The 18,003-nt window shown below is 40.4% G+C and overlaps 1 protein-coding gene across 1 annotated transcript in view; it reads right to left on the bottom strand.

Annotated features, from left to right (window-relative positions):
- Positions 1-18,003, bottom strand: part of LOC139741704 (ras-specific guanine nucleotide-releasing factor 1-like) — a 157,939-nt gene that overhangs the window by 57,537 nt on the left and 82,399 nt on the right. The window contains 1 exon segment of the mRNA XM_071652286.1: positions 7,164-7,357. Within this exon segment, the coding sequence (XP_071508387.1) occupies positions 7,164-7,357 (194 nt within the window).

The raw sequence follows: 18,003 nt of genomic DNA on the forward strand, positions 1-18,003 counted from the left end.
CAGCTTTAATCCCACATATCTAAAACTTACAAAATTGCAGTTAACTTGTTTTGCAATCAAAATCTTCATATAATCATATCACTCCAGCGCAGGGAGTCTCTCTAATGGTTGTCAGTTGAAATTGGCATTGCCATCAAACCTTTGTTGCTTGCATTTTACAGTCTATATGATTCTGCACTATTAGGCGTTTTCACATCAGCCCGATAAAAATCCAAACTCGAGATATTTTTTAATTTCCCAAGTCAGAAAATAGCACGCTATTTCGAAACATCGGGCTGATGTGAAAACGCCTTATGTCTAAGACATCTCTAGCAGGCTTCAACAATGCTACATGCGTAATGCATGATTGCCCAGACCTTATGGTTATCTTGGAGGAAACAGGGCCTCCGCTTACGCAGGAATGTTGCTTTGGAATGAACTTCCCGAACGTATTTCAGCTGTGGAACCCGTCATGATCTGCCTGAAGGCATACTTGTTCCAGCAACTCTTCCATAGATTCATGCATGCTCTCTCTTACTTTCCATCTGTATTTGTACTTTATTTTTGGCTGTGTGCAAGTATTTTTTACCATAGATGCTCTACACATTTCAAGAGGTGGAGTTGGAACATTATAAAGTCTCACTGCAACTCAATATCATGAAATTTTTCCGTCGAGCTGTTTTTATTGCAACTGACTATTAAACAAATTGCCCTATGTTGACATAAATAAGCAATGAATTGATCAGTGCTTTAGTAGTAGCAATGACAAAAGAAATCATGGGCAAACATACTCAGGCAGGAATTGAATATATGACCTTCTGATCTCTAGACAGGCGTCATCTCCACTAGACCACCGAGCTTCCACCTGACAGCCAGTGCTGGTTCTAATCCTTGTAGTTTGCAGCAGGTACTGCATAATTATTCAAGTTCATATTTTTCTGTCGAGTTGTTTTTGTTGCAACTGATTAACAATTTGGCCTACATTGACGTAAATATGCACTGAATTAATCAGTGTTTTAGTAGTAGCCATGACAAGAGATATTATTGGCAAACATACTCGGGAAGGACTTGAATCTATGACCTTGCAGCAGGTATTGCGTAATTATTCAAATTCATGAAATTCTTCCATTGAGTTGTTTCCATTGCAACTGATTAACAATTTGCCCTCCATTGACTTATGTAGGCACTGAATTGGTCAGTGTTTTAGTAGTAGCCATGACAAAAGATGTAAATCTTTTAAACACAAAATCTAGCGGATACCGAGAATAAATACTTTACTAGACTGCTTCATAGTATAGATATAATGCACTGCACTGTGGTGGATTCTTAAGTTGTTCTCTTGACCGCCTGCTTCCTGTCACTCCATTGTGAGGACGTTTATTGCTGCTCCTGCTCTGACCACCAATCAAACAGGCATGTGCACCCATCTTCATCAGAGATGAATTGCCATGGCAACAAGGATGGCATCCCACATATGTTGTCATTCCTGTGGTGATGTGACAAGTGAGTATTCCAATTCATGGCATATTCATTTTTCATTAACCCAGTTCAGAACATTTTTTTGTTGGTTCTATTTTGACAGAGGTGATGTCAATGACAGAATATGTGGAAGTAACTGAGAAATAATGTGACTGCTAGATTTAAAGTATAGATTTTATTGTATGCCCAGCTATCACTAGCTTGCACAAAAATTCATCTAATGCATGGCCAATGCTCTGTGAATAACCATTCGCCATCATTTGTTTCTAAAATCATCTGTAGGCAATTATTGTTAATGCTGGAATGAGACATTATCACTTATATGAGACATGTGAGTGCTAGAATATCTGAAACCATTATCCTCGTCAAGCACCTGCCTATGATAATGGTCTCCTGCATTTTTATTATGCTTGGATTTGATTAATTTGTCTCTTGAACCACAGGTACATAGAATCTGAAATTTTGATATGCATGAAATGACACATACTAGTTCTCATTCTGTATTATCAACAAACATAATGCTGTACATTTATGTCAATCATCTACCTGTTTCCAAGTATTTCCACTACTGCAAACACAGACATTTTCAACAGTACACTACTTTTCATGTATTTTGCCCTACTTTTGACTAGCACAAATTCTAGATCCTGCAAATATGTTTTTGAGCTGCTCAGTGCGAAAATTAATTGTGCAAAAATATTGACATATACAGTAACAATCTAAAATATTACTCACTTTGTTCAATTGACTCTGTAATACATTCTTGTATGAAAAAGGAAATTCTGAATAAAATGAACTGAACTGAAATAAAATGTATTAGAACACATGCTTTTTGGCCTGCAAGCTTTTTCTCCACTCTGGCATATCATTTGTGGGCCGTACCACAATTCATTGTCTTTCTTTTGGGAGTACAGATCATTTTTTCTGTACTGAAACAAAAAGCAGCAGGCCATAATTCCACAATGAATCTTTGTGTAACCCACACCTGCACTCTAAGTTATTGAGATGCACATATTGCAAGGACAGTCACCTCTAAGCTGCTGCTACAACTGCACACACAGAGGAATACCATGAAGTGACACTCAGTGCAGACTCACTATACGACTTCAGTAGCTATGTGCATGCAAAGTACATGTATACTTTGGTTATTTTGTTACTACCAGCACCTCCCAGGTCTGGTTTACATGTACTTGATGACAAAGAACTGGATGAAATTCCACTTGATAAGTCATTCAATGTTTTAATGATAGCACTTGCATCTAATTGATTCCGGTACCATTTAAAGGCCTTCTCCATGGCGATATCCATACATGATGTTTGAATACTGGTGAGTAGCCTTTTGTTGATATGCCAAACGAAACACATGTCCCATTACTTTGAAATGCCAAACACGAGCCTCTAATCAATCTCTTTCACTGAAAAAAAAAATGTGATTCCAGACGAATAAGGAAAGGTACAAAGAACCAAACAGAGAGGCCCTACTGGTAGGAGATGAATGTAAAGATACAAATTCAAAAGAATTACAAGAATGACGATGATATAAACAGTGATAAGAATGATATAATTATTCCTTTTATCATTATTAATACCATTACAATAATCAATGACTTCATCAACATTATTAGTCTCCATATCACCTCCATTAGCAACACTTCTATGCATAAAGTTAGTTGAAGGCATAATTTACCATTTGCAGATGAAACAAATACCCAGCATTAGTGCTTTAAAATAGTTCTAAAATGTGAGTTAGGAGTGGAAACAACTACTGTGAAAATTTGAATCAGTACAATGGATGCTAAGTATTGTTAAGTATAGAAAATGTGAACAATAGCTATAATGAAAATGTTTCCAGACTAAACCATATACTGCTATGGTTTATTGAGAAAAATACTGACATCTCCTGATATCTTAGGCTTTATTGCAAAACTTTTATATGGGAGGGTGTTTTGTGGTACAACAGACCTACACATATGCATGAAAGGCAATATCTTGATTTTTTTTTTCAAATGACTGCTCCCAAAGGTAAACTGGACCTTTAACTGAGGTGCTGAAGTGTGCCTCTGAATAATCAAAATGTTAGCAGAGTCTGCTCTACTTTTCTGCACACCCCCTCCATTTCTAAGAGGTGCTGGGCATTGACCCCTGCTGGCTAGGGTATCTGGGAAGGACAGCTTTTTACCTCTGGGGACACTTTCAGCCAGCATTTTCCCCTTTCATTCCATTGAAACTGCTAGCACTCAGCAGCAAAGACATCATGGGGTGGGACTACAGTAATGATTTTTTTTTCTCTTACCAAGTTCATGAGGATCTAGGATCTATAAAGTATTCTACCCCTGCATTGGTATGAACACACAAGAACACTGTGATGATGTTTGTGCAGGGTCATAAAAAAAAAAATGCAATCATGTTCTCTCGTGAAGATATGAACTTAGTGACATTTTTGTGAGACTGAAGCCATGGTTTCAGTCCAAGTTATATCGGAGGTACAAGTTCTGTGTAGCCACCACAGGGACCTGCACTGGGTACATCTTTCTACTTTATCAGATTTTGCACTAACCTCCACCAATTTTTAGCTGTCCTTCATTGAAAACATTATTCCTGTAGGAGAAATACCCCTCCCCCCAATCCTAACATGCTAAAGTTTGCATTCCTGCAGTTGAACTTTGTTCCCTAAGAAAATAGTTTTGCATTCAATATATTATTACTTATATGTCAGTAAACCCCCTTCCCCTCCCCTCCCCCCCCCCCAAAAAAAAAAAAAGGTGAGAGAAATTTCTCTTATTGAGATCAACAAAAACATGGAAGGCCATTCTGGAAAGGAAACAAAATGTAGGTCACATTGGCCCAGTTATGCTTGAAGAAAATGACTTTGCGACAGAGAAACAATATCTCCATGAATCATTCAATATGACGGTACTCAGAGGATTGAAACGGAGAAGAACAAAGACAACATTATATTTGCGATGCATCTGAAGGGGGGGACATGGTTAGATTGCATAAGGCAATATCTTACAGCTTGAGAAAATGTAGATAACAGTAGGAAAACAAAGACAGAATATGAGTTGAATTTGATCTTTTTTTTTTCATGTGAGAGGGGAGAGATTCTGAGAAGAATCAAAATGGCAAATGCCCTCATATTTCATTCTATTGTGACATGGATTTTTCTGCCTCAGGCATTATTTCTGGGGATTGCCAATATGAGCAACAATATCTCCTTTATTCCGGAAAAAAAAAATCCACAGGCATGTATGAGAAATAATCACATCTCTAAAGTATGTCTTTCCCCATTGGGAACCAAATCTCACATTACTTTCCATAAAATCTCTCTCACCTTACATGTCTCCTCTCTTACCCCTTCTCTTCCCCCCCCCCCCTCTCTCTCTCCCTCCCTCTCTTTCAGTTCTTCCATACATTTTTTTTTTAATAATTCACTCTTGCACGTCCTTGCCCTTTTTTTCTCCCTCTCCTAATATTTCTTTCCATTTCTATCTCTCACTCTGGCTGTGTCATTCTGTGCCTAGGTAGTGATCTCTCTCTCTCTGTCAGAGATATATTTCTCTCTCTCGCTGCCTTTCCATATGTTTCTCTCTCTCCCTCTCTTCCTCTATATATCTCACTCCTTTTCTATTAGTTCCTCTCTTTTCCAATCCTGCCAGCGTAATTGATTGTGAATAGAAAGATGAAAAATTGACTGCCCAGCTCCCTTGATGTCGGACGAATTTGGTCGAATGTTCTCGCGCCCGCCCGCTGCACTCGTGGTGCTGTTTGGCAGCGTAATCGACACCCCCTGCCCTGGTTGGTAACACTTGCCTCCGTGGGCAATGGAGCGCAGCGTGTGCGGCAGATGTTAAGTGGGTCAATTGGCTAATTAAGATGAATTGTGGCGGCAATTATTCGCCGCCTGGCAGACTTAACACTCACTCGGCTTGTAGTGCTGGTCTTACACGTACACCTGGACAATATCCACACGGCCATCCCGCTATCATATTACCATTTCTTGGTACTTGAGTGGAGGGAAAATTACACACAGCTGGTATAGTGCTAAACTGAGGGGAATGTTTGGGGATGGTGGTCACACAGGGGAACTGCATGTGGTGATGATACTGCTTATAAAGTGCCAATGTATACATCTATATATTTCTATGTACATAAATATAATTTACTCTTATCATTCTGCAACACAAGACCTGTTGGCATTTAAGAATGATTCTTTAGTGAAAAAAAGAACATTTTCTCATGAATCAGCACGGTCCGGTCAATGACTGCAGCAACGGCTATGAAAACTAGGTCATCATAAATAGATAGTGTTTCTTCTGGAGATAAGGTTTGATAAATGTGTGACACAGAGGCTGGTAAAGGAATGGCCTGGCAGACACCCAAAGCACACATGCTACACACACCCTCACAGCTGAGGTTCCTACTTGGCTCGTGTATTTATGTGGGACACGGGCACAGACAAGACACTGAGGGGTAAGAACAGTGAGGTAGTGTTCATGGATGTGAGAGGGAGGCTTGAACGAAGAAGATAATAACACCCATGGCAAACATTGTCATAGGTGAAGAAAATGACCTGGAAGATTGAAGGGCGGACAGGTGGATATTCACTGGAAATAGAACAGAATTCACTTTGAGGTATAAGGAAGGTGCAGTATTGGCCTGGGTCCAGGCATGGATGTGGATGAGACAAAAAAAAAACAACAACCCCAAAACAAAACAAAACAAAACAAAACAAAACAAAACAAAACAAAACAAAACAAAACAAAACAGAGAAGCAAAAGTGTCCCCGATGTATGGCAAAGATGACGTAAGCAGAGAATGTCCGGTGCAAGAACAGAACAGGAGTAATTATTACCTGGTGAAACCACTTAGGATGAAGGGCAAGGTGGATAGTGTGTGTGGGGGGTGGGGAGATGGGAGGGGCTGGTTCCAAGTGCCAGAACTAAGGGGAGAGGGTTCCATATGTCATAACTAACAATGATGGTGAAAGTAAGACTAGAGGACTGACACAACCATAGTTTGGTATCAATCACAGGGATATGGATAGGTGAGTTGTGTAGGGTTTGATATGCGTGAAATGGCAAATGCATGGACAGTGATACCAAATGACGGAACACGTATGAGGTGCAAGCTAAGTGAGGTGTTTGAAATTTGGAAGTTGCTGATTCTGGGGGCAAGAACCATGCTTTCATGATGTTCAGGATGCGATCTGAGAACTGAAATAGGTACAAGCTAAGTAGACCAAATTCCACAAGTGGACTGCAAGCATTAAGTACCACCTGAGACTGAGAAAGATGTCTTTATACACTCAATCGAAAAGCACCTTAGCAAAGAAGCTACCATGCACAGAAGGCTGGAACCATTTTGGGGTAAAGGATGGATGATGTGAAAGAAATTTGCAGTGGAACATCAGAGCATTTACTACAGACAAGAATCATTCTGGAGGTAAGGATAGTTGTGACATGAAGTCTTTTTGTCTAAAGACAATGGGAGGTGGGAGGTATTACCAGTGGATGAGAAACAACCTATGGTGCAGTAGGTAAGGTGTGTGTGCTCGTATACATGGTGATGTGTGTGTTGAATTATAAGACAGGGTAGCAGCAGATACCAAATTATGGGACTGGGTCACTGTTCAAGAGTGTTGGACGACAAGCACAAGAAAAGTGAACAAACTGAAGGTTAACACCGCCATGGAGGCTGGATCCTACCTGATGCATGGGGTAGGTGAGGAACGTCTCCAAGGACCGCCCCTCACACACCGGCTTTGTCTCGTACTGCTTCAGCAGCTGGTTGAAGGCCGTGTTCTGCTTGCACTCTGCCAGCACCTGTAGACTGTAGTGGTGGTTGCGCACGTACTCGTTGTAGATGCTGAGCATAGGCAGCAGCATGTCGAAAAGGTCACCTGCCCAGAAGGGACAAACCAGCAATGCAATCAGTACAGTGGTAGTCCTGACACACACCCACACATGCATCCACACACCCACACGCATACACAGATGCAAATGGTCAGATTTTTTCTTAAGGGAACAGATGCAAGACAGCCACACACCTGCTCATGGAATGACAAACATTGCCAGCAAATTTCACATCCTCCCCTTTTAAATCCCAAACCCTAGCCTCAAAGACCATCTAAATTTTGATAAAGGTTTCTCATAATACATCACTCTCTGCTATTAGCTGGAGTTGTTCTTGTTTTGACAATCAACACGCCATAGAAGAGAGTAAAGCCTTTATAGCAAGGCAAGTGTGACTTCCGGCCTATTACTGCATACACCGGAAAAAGCAGAGGCAAGTGTGACTTCCGGCCTATTACTGCATACACCGGAAAAAGCAGAGGCAAGTGTGATATCCGCCATACTGCATACACTGGGAAAAAAGCAAAGGCAAGTGTGATTGCCGGCATACTGCATACAGCAGAGAGCAAAAATTGGGCTAAGTGTGATTTCTGGTATACTGCATACACTGGAAGAGGGGTAATTAGTGCATCTTCCTGTATATGTTTTGGAAGAGGGGGGTAATTAGCGCATCTTCATGTACACTGTTGTATATGATGGAAGGGGGGTAATTAGCGCATCTTTAAGAGTTTGTTTGTGGAGGAGTGAAAGAAAAAGAAAACAATGAGAGTGAATACCAACAAAATATGAATGTGTAAATGAACGATTCCTTTCAGCAAAAAACAATGGAAGAGGTAATTAATGAATCTCCCGGATGTTATGATTCGCAAGTCTGTGTCATTGTCTTAGATAGAAAAAACAAAACAAATAAGTTTAATTCTGATACATCCTAGGAAAACTGTCTTGTTGATTTGGGCCTATGCCACTCCTGCACAACTTTGGACTTTTACAAATGCCCCAGTTAAGCAAAAGCCCAAACTCGTAGTGTTACAGAGCCTGGAAAAAAACGTCGGCAATTGCTTGCGAGAACAAGCAAAATGTTTGTTTGATGATGGCGAATCATCAGTAGATATCTACTTGAATGTGGGTCCCTCAGGGCTCGGTGATGGGTCCTCTTCTGTTTACGTTGTATATCAAACCTGTACCTGATATCTTTGATCGTAGGCAAAACGTACGTTCATTATGTATGCAGATGACATACAAATCTACCTGACCTGTGACCCATCTCAGAGAGACAATGTAAACCAGACATCAAGGAAGATGTCAACTATTATGTCTGAAATTAGGAAGTAGATGCTGGCGAATTAGTTGAAATTAAACCAAGACAAGACGCAGTTCTGTGTCCTATCTTCTAGATCACACCAAAAACATCTGCAAAATGTATGATTTCACTGGACAATGTAGTACTAAAGACCTCGCCATCAGTTCGCATACTGGGTGTTGTACCGATGACCACGTCACTAATATGTCGTGCAATATCAGATGTCATTTGAGGAACCTCGGTTGTATAAGAAAATGTCTCGATGAGTCTTCTGCACTCAACACAGTGAAAGCATTTGTACTCTCCAGACTATAGATCACTGTAATTGTTTCTTTTATGGCACTACATCACAAAATCTCCTATATCTTTACAGTTTCTCCAAAATCATGCTGCTAGATTAGTGCACAATAAGCCCAAGTTTACATCCTTATGAATGATCTGCATCGGCTTTCCATCTCTAAGAGAATTGATTTCAAGACTGCTACACTTGCATACAAAGATCCCCTCCACACACACACACACACACACACACACACACACACACACACACACACAATGAAGTACCAGTGTATCTTTCTGAGTTCCTCCACATCCGCCAGTCAACATAATTAGCCTCAGGTCCACCACTCGTACTGTGCTTACCATCCCAAGAACCCGAACAACAGGCGAACGTCGCGCATTCAGTATTGCAGCACCTCAATCCTGGAACAGTCTCCCCACAAATCATATATCCAATCAGCAGTTAACACAGAAAAAAAAAACTATTGAAACCTATTTGTTCCAAAAGTAAAACCTCTTTAAAGCTCTTACCTCATTCCGTTGCTAAAGTGACCTGACAAGTTTCACGTCATTATTCGTCTGCTTTGCTTTGTACTTTCTCTGTTTTGTTTTGTTTGGTAAATACTGTTGATTTTTTGGTATTTTGTTTAAATTTTTGAAGCGCTTTGCGTCTGTTTAGAAAAAAAAGCGCTATATAAATATTGGTTATTATTACGTATTAATTTTCAGTAAATCCTTGGTCTAGAGCACTTGCTCGAGGGCAGCAAGCCCTTGCTTGCATGTTCGTGATAACAAAAGCTTTTGCTCGCAAGCAACTGCATATTTTTTATGCTTCTGCAAATTCAAGCAAAAGGCTAGCACTATATCAATTGCATTTACTTTTTATGCATAGGACCGTGTGTTTGTATTTTCAGTTAGAGGCAACAGCGCACCGAGTAAAGTTCCATATGTAGTTCACATCAAATCGCACACAAAACATGCAAAATGAGCGCATTATAGTGTACACTTACACTCACTCTCAGCGCAAACTTGGTGTACCTATGGAATGCTGTGATAACACTGCGAGGAGTTAATACCGTATCATTTGTGCAAAACAATGTCAGATGTAAACGATATTGTTTCTTCAAACTGCCCACCAATGCTATCTCCTCTCTCTCTCCATCTCTCTCTCTCTCTCTCTCCCTCTTTCTCTCATGAGCCTTTTGATTAAATCCTATCATGATTGTGATGTTAGTCTGCTCTGTTCTCTCTCCTTGTTCTCTCTTTTGTCTGTTTCTCTTCTCTTTAGTGCTCACAATCTTAGATTCAAGTAGACATGTAAGCAAAGACTGCATGAAATTTTCTCTCTCATTTGTGATTCTGGTTTTTTTTTTATTACGAACCATTGCAAACGACTTTTAAACAACAACAACAACAACAAAAATCAACTGTGATACTTAACGCAGTTTCCAGTACCATTCTTACTGGAGTGTGTTTTCATCTTGCACTCGTTCTCATCATTTCATTTCATCGTCAACTATGAATTGGTTCAACGCAATGCATCGTGTGTACAATTAGCTAAAAATAAATGGACTACAACCGCTGAATGACACAAAGTACAGTGTTTTCTGACATGAAAATATCAAAGAATCGGTGAACAAGTAACTGTCTAACATCCAATGCATCGAAACACAAGCTTTGTGTGTTGTACAAATTTATCCATGGCGTCATACTCCACCTACGTGATTGACATAACAGTCCACACAGCGATCCTAATGAAAATTCGAAGCTGTCACTATTAACATTGTATACAAATCTTGAGAGCTATATCATTATGACCTGAACACTGGGAGGAGATTATTCCTCATACCAAAACGCTCCAGAAATGAATTCAATATGAAAGTTTCTTGAGACATCAATCCTTTTGTTTAAACAATTTTCTCGTGTTCCAGTTCAATTCCCTTATTGTTGTGATATTCCCTGCCGTGACATGCTTTCATCATCCGTCTTAACCGTTGTCATCTATGCTACGGTACAAAGATGTAAAGTCACTGTACCGAATCTTCTCAACTTCGTAAGCTTACACTCGCGATATAAACAAGTAGATTTTGCGTTTGTACATCCTATGAATAGTACGCTTCGCAGGGGTTCCGAGGTACGGGACATGGTTTGACAAACTTCTAGTACAGTTCTCGTACAAATATTGTTGTATGCAAACTCCATCACACCCTTGAAGTTGTGCGCGAAGACTGTGTACACCTCGGTTTTCTTCGTTTGCCGAACAACCACTGACAAAATTCGTTGCCAGTGTCTTCTAACTTGAATACTTTTTTGTTCTCTTTGGTTTGTTGCACAGTGTTTCAAGGAGCAACGAGCAACAATTTGGAACACGCTTTCTGAGCAACGCAGTAATTTAGGATGTGCATTCCTCTCTCTTGCGTGCATACAAAGTCAAACTCAAATAGTACAAACTTCGAAGCGCCTTTCTTTTTGGCACAGCTTTTTCTATTTTCTTTGTGATTTTCGTTTTCTTTTCCTTCCTGTGCTGTATATGAGGCTGGTCCGTTTTATCGCTCACAACTTCAACATCATCGACCTCATCTATGTATGCTCGATTTTCTCCCCACCCCAATAAATCCTCGACGGACTGGATATTAGGAAACTTCTGTGTAGTATCAATGGGCTGCATATAACACATATGTCCCGGACATACAAACTTTTTACAAACCATACACAAAATCTACCCACACTCGTGAACCGTTTTGTATTTCCTCAGCAAACTGATATTACGTATCCTGTTACAAAGTGGACATTCGTAATATTTCCAACAGACTCTCGTTTCTTCACAGGTGCGAAACAATGATCATTCTCTAAATTTCAGCTGCTCCTATCGCAATATCGCAATGTTGCGTCTTGTGATGGTGTGGAACGGTGTTTACCAAGGCAAAAGTTGCAGACATCCTCGCATTTGTGTTAAAACTTTACATCGTACCCCTTCAGACACTAATTCTCACAGATCTGCTATAAAATGCGCTGAGGGGAGGTATCCAAGTCAAATTGTTTGTTATGCCAATAAAGATTCATTTGGCACGATCTCGGTCTACAACGCCAACATCATTGACCTCATCTGTGTAATAACTATGTGCGGTTTTCTCCCCACCCAAACTCCTAGGACTTGACATTATCTTACTTATGTGTATTGTCAACGGGCTGCATCTATAACACCTATGCCTCGGATATATTACAAACTATACACAAAATCTGCCCACTTTCATGAACCGTATTCGTCCTCAGCAATTGATATTGCGTCATTCTGTTACAAAGTGGACATCTTTGTAATATTTCCAACAGACGCGTTTCTTTGTTGGTGCGAAAACAATGATCGTTCATGAAATTTTAACTGCTCGTAGCCCAGTGTCGCTATGTTGCGTCTTGCGATGGTGCGGAACGGTGTTTAATGTGGCAAAGGTTGCAAGCATTCTCACATTATGTGCTCAAACTTTATACATCCTACTCATCAGGCACTTCTCACAGATCGGCGATAAAATACGCTGAGGAACGTAACCAAGTCGAAGTGTTTGTTATGCTAATAAAAGTATACCGGATATGGCATGCTCTCGATCTTCAGGAATTGAACACCCTATTGCGTTCCAAAGTTTCTTTTGAAATGGCAATTTCTCGGTAGTTCCGCGTTTTTGGAGTATTATCATAAGTCTGGATCTCTTCTGGACTGCATTTCCCATGTGGGACATTTACTTCACTTTTCAAATCTGTCGCGTAGTACACTTTTTGTTCATAACTTTCCCTTATGGAGTACCAGTCTGGGTCTTTTTTTTAAAAAATAATTTTAATGCAAACGATTCCCTTCACTATCGCTCTCGCGCAACACATCTCATCCACTACCCGATATTTGATTTGGATGATGCTACATATTTTCAGCAGGTTTTCGTTGAGGTTTAGAACCCTTTGATTTTATTCTTCCGCCAGGGCAAAACGCGTGACATTAAACGTCCAAATTTCATCGAGTGACAGTTCCTTGTGTGATTAGAGCATTGACTGCAATTTGATGCTGAATGAATCGAGCTTCAACTGGTCCTTCAAAACCATACTGATCGGCTTCTCCAGTTTAGAAGTATTAAAGAAAACTGTTACGAATTTTTGTCCCGAGCACCCTCAAACACGTCATCTATTGTTGAACCCAATCACAAGAGGCAGCATGCCAATCATGGGTCTCTTTCTCTAGACCAGATTAAAAAACAAACAAACCAACAAACAAACAAAACACATGATGTATCAGTCATGGCGACATTATGTTTGCTACAATGTCTTTGACTGACCTTACCCAATTTTCTTACATTGTACATTAACGGTTGACTTTGTAGTTGAAGGAGAGTGTGTTCCTCTGCTTGCCGCTTCCTATCTGCGGTGGATGACGTACTCCCTCTCTCTCTCTCTCTCCGGATGTTTGAGGCCCCTCAGCTCTACGTGTCGTTGCTGCTGGCACTATCGTTGGATGTTCCTCCTCGCTTGGATGAGTTGAGCCGGCACCCGTTGATCACGCTCCTGCGATATGAGTCGTACACGGACCAGTTTGGGGACTCTTCCTCCAGCTGTGGTCATCTATGAAATGAAATATATCGAAGAGCGTATTAGCATCAACGCTAAGAAATACTTATAAAGAGAAAAGTCGCATCTAGCATACACACCATTTGCGTACTGCAACCTTGTACTCTCACTGTGAACCTCTTTAATGTATAGTCCTACATGCGAAATCACTTTCAACGGCGTATTTCCGCATTCACCCGAGTACAGGTATGTTACATCATTTCTTTCTTTTTTATGTTCTGTCGTTTTGTTTCAATTTGTATCTGGTACATGTAAAATACGCCGTTGAAAGTGATTTCGCATGTAGGACTATACATTAAAGAGGTTCACAGTGAGAGTACAAGGTTGCAGTACGCAAATGGTGTGTATGCTAGATGCGACTTTTCTCTTTATAAGTATTTCTTAGCGTTGATGCTAATACGCTCTTCGATATATTTCATTTCATAGATGACCACAGCTGGAGGAAGAGTCCCCAAACTGGTCCGTGTACGACTCATATCGCAGGAGCGTGATCAACGGGTGCCGGCTCAACTCATCCAAGCGAGGAGGAACATCCAACGATAGTGCCAGCAGCAACGACACGTAGAGCTGAGGGGCCTCAAACATCCGGAGAGAGAGAGAGAGAGGGAGTACGTCATCCACCGCAGATAGGAAGCGGCAAGCAGAGGAACACACTCTCCTTCAACTACAAAGTCAACCGTTAATGTACAATGTAAGAAAATTGGGTAAGGTCAGTCAAAGACATTGTAGCAAACATAATGTCGCCATGACTGATACATCATGTGTTTTGTTTGTTTGTTGGTTTGTTTGTTTTTTAATCTGGTCTAGAGAAAGAGACCCATGATTGGCATGCTGCCTCTTGTGATTGGGTTCAACAATAGATGACGTGTTTGAGGGTGCTCGGGACAAAAATTCGTAACAGTTTTCTTTAATACTTCTAAACTGGAGAAGCCGATCAGTATGGTTTTGAAGGACCAGTTGAAGCTCGATTCATTCAGCATCAAATTGCAGTCAATGCTCTAATCACACAAGGAACTGTCACTCGATGAAATTTGGACGTTTAATGTCACGCGTTTTGCCCTGGCGGAAGAATAAAATCAAAGGGTTCTAAACCTCAACGAAAACCTGCTGAAAATATGTAGCATCATCCAAATCAAATATCGGGTAGTGGATGAGATGTGTTGCGCGAGAGCGATAGTGAAGGGAATCGTTTGCATTAAAATTATTTTTTTAAAAAAAGACCCAGACTGGTACTCCATAAGGGAAAGTTATGAACAAAAAGTGTACTACGCGACAGATTTGAAAAGTGAAGTAAATGTCCCACATGGGAAATGCAGTCCAGAAGAGATCCAGACTTATGATAATACTCCAAAAACGCGGAACTACCGAGAAATTGCCATTTCAAAAGAAACTTTGGAACGCAATAGGGTGTTCAATTCCTGAAGATCGAGAGCATGCCATATCCGGTATACTTTTATTAGCATAACAAACACTTCGACTTGGTTACGTTCCTCAGCGTATTTTATCGCCGATCTGTGAGAAGTGCCTGATGAGTAGGATGTATAAAGTTTGAGCACATAATGTGAGAATGCTTGCAACCTTTGCCACATTAAACACCGTTCCGCACCATCGCAAGACGCAACATAGCGACACTGGGCTACGAGCAGTTAAAATTTCATGAACGATCATTGTTTTCGCACCAACAAAGAAACGCGTCTGTTGGAAATATTACAAAGATGTCCACTTTGTAACAGAATGACGCAATATCAATTGCTGAGGACGAATACGGTTCACGAAAGTGGGCAGATTTTGTGTATAGTTTGTAATATATCCGAGGCATAGGTGTTATAAATGCAGCCCGTTGACAATACACATAAGTAAGATAATGTCAAGTCCTAGGAGTTTGGGTGGGGAGAAAACCGCACATAGTTATTACACAGATGAGGTCAATGATGTTGGCGTTGTAGACCGAGATCGTGCCAAATGAATCTTTATTGGCATAACAAACAATTCGACTTGGATACCTCCCCTCAGCGCATTTTATAGCAGATCTGTGAGAATTAGTGTCTGAAGGGGTACGATGTAAAGTTTTAACACAAATGCGAGGATGTCTGCAACTTTTGCCTTGGTAAACACCGTTCCACACCATCACAAGACGCAACATTGCGATATTGCGATAGGAGCAGCTGAAATTTAGAGAATGATCATTGTTTCGCACCTGTGAAGAAACGAGAGTCTGTTGGAAATATTACGAATGTCCACTTTGTAACAGGATACGTAATATCAGTTTGCTGAGGAAATACAAAACGGTTCACGAGTGTGGGTAGATTTTGTGTATGGTTTGTAAAAAGTTTGTATGTCCGGGACATATGTGTTATATGCAGCCCATTGATACTACACAGAAGTTTCCTAATATCCAGTCCGTCGAGGATTTATTGGGGTGGGGAGAAAATCGAGCATACATAGATGAGGTCGATGATGTTGAAGTTGTGAGCGATAAAACGGACCAGCCTCATATACAGCACAGGAAGGAAAAGAAAACGAAAATCACAAAGAAAATAGAAAAAGCTGTGCCAAAAAGAAAGGCGCTTCGAAGTTTGTACTATTTGAGTTTGACTTTGTATGCACGCAAGAGAGAGGAATGCACATCCTAAATTACTGCGTTGCTCAGAAAGCGTGTTCCAAATTGTTGCTCGTTGCTCCTTGAAACACTGTGCAACAAACCAAAGAGAACAAAAAAGTATTCAAGTTAGAAGACACTGGCAACGAATTTTGTCAGTGGTTGTTCGGCAAACGAAGAAAACCGAGGTGTACACAGTCTTCGCGCACAACTTCAAGGGTGTGATGGAGTTTGCATACAACAATATTTGTACGAGAACTGTACTAGAAGTTTGTCAAACCATGTCCCGTACCTCGGAACCCCTGCGAAGCGTACTATTCATAGGATGTACAAACGCAAAATCTACTTGTTTATATCGCGAGTGTAAGCTTACGAAGTTGAGAAGATTCGGTACAGTGACTTTACATCTTTGTACCGTAGCATAGATGACAACGGTTAAGACGGATGATGAAAGCATGTCACGGCAGGGAATATCACAACAATAAGGGAATTGAACTGGAACACGAGAAAATTGTTTAAACAAAAGGATTGATGTCTCAAGAAACTTTCATATTGAATTCATTTCTGGAGCGTTTTGGTATGAGGAATAATCTCCTCCCAGTGTTCAGGTCATAATGATATAGCTCTCAAGATTTGTATACAATGTTAATAGTGACAGCTTCGAATTTTCATTAGGATCGCTGTGTGGACTGTTATGTCAATCACGTAGGTGGAGTATGACGCCATGGATAAATTTGTACAACACACAAAGCTTGTGTTTCGATGCATTGGATGTTAGACAGTTACTTGTTCACCGATTCTTTGATATTTTCATGTCAGAAAACACTGTACTTTGTGTCATTCAGCGGTTGTAGTCCATTTATTTTTAGCTAATTGTACACACGATGCATTGCGTTGAACCAATTCATAGTTGACGATGAAATGAAATGATGAGAACGAGTGCAAGATGAAAACACACTCCAGTAAGAATGGTACTGGAAACTGCGTTAAGTATCACAGTTGATTTTTGTTGTTGTTGTTGTTGTTTAAAAGTCGTTTGCAATGGTTCGTAATAAAAAAAAAACCAGAATCACAAATGAGAGAGAAAATTTCATGCAGTCTTTGCTTACATGTCTACTTGAATCTAAGATTGTGAGCACTAAAGAGAAGAGAAACAGACAAAAGAGAGAACAAGGAGAGAGAACAGAGCAGACTAACATCACAATCATGATAGGATTTAATCAAAAGGCTCATGAGAGAAAGAGGGAGAGAGAGAGAGAGAGAGATGGAGAGAGAGAGGAGATAGCATTGGTGGGCAGTTTGAAGAAACAATATCGTTTACATCTGACATTGTTTTGCACAAATGATACGGTATTAACTCCTCGCAGTGTTATCACAGCATTCCATAGGTACACCAAGTTTGCGCTGAGAGTGAGTGTAAGTGTACACTATAATGCGCTCATTTTGCATGTTTTGTGTGCGATTTGATGTGAACTACATATGGAACTTTACTCGGTGCGCTGTTGCCTCTAACTGAAAATACAAACACACGGTCCTATGCATAAAAAGTAAATGCAATTGATATAGTGCTAGTGTAAGATAGCTACAGGGTTAGGGACACAGACTGTAAACATGAGGCCTGCACGCTTCAAGTCCTGAGGAGCACACTGCTTTATTTTCAGGCTGACCTGCCCTCAGCAAAACTCAACATCATGAACATGATCTGCATAAACTGTATTTACATATTTACATATTTAAATGAACTAAGAGGACCAATAGGAGTAGCAGAAATGGAAGAGACCAACTAAAATGAAGGAACCCTATTCATGAAGACAACCAATGAAAACACACTGGATGACTGTGGCTAGAAGCTGGGGTGAGAACTGCAGACATGGAATGATAAACAAAAGGATCAGATGTGACAACAAGCA

Source organism: Diadema antillarum, unplaced genomic scaffold, assembly GCF_040938485.1.
Source record: "Diadema antillarum isolate AM-2024a unplaced genomic scaffold, OU_Dant_1.0 seq00000946_RagTag, whole genome shotgun sequence".
Lineage (NCBI taxonomy): Eukaryota > Metazoa > Echinodermata > Echinoidea > Diadematoida > Diadematidae > Diadema > Diadema antillarum.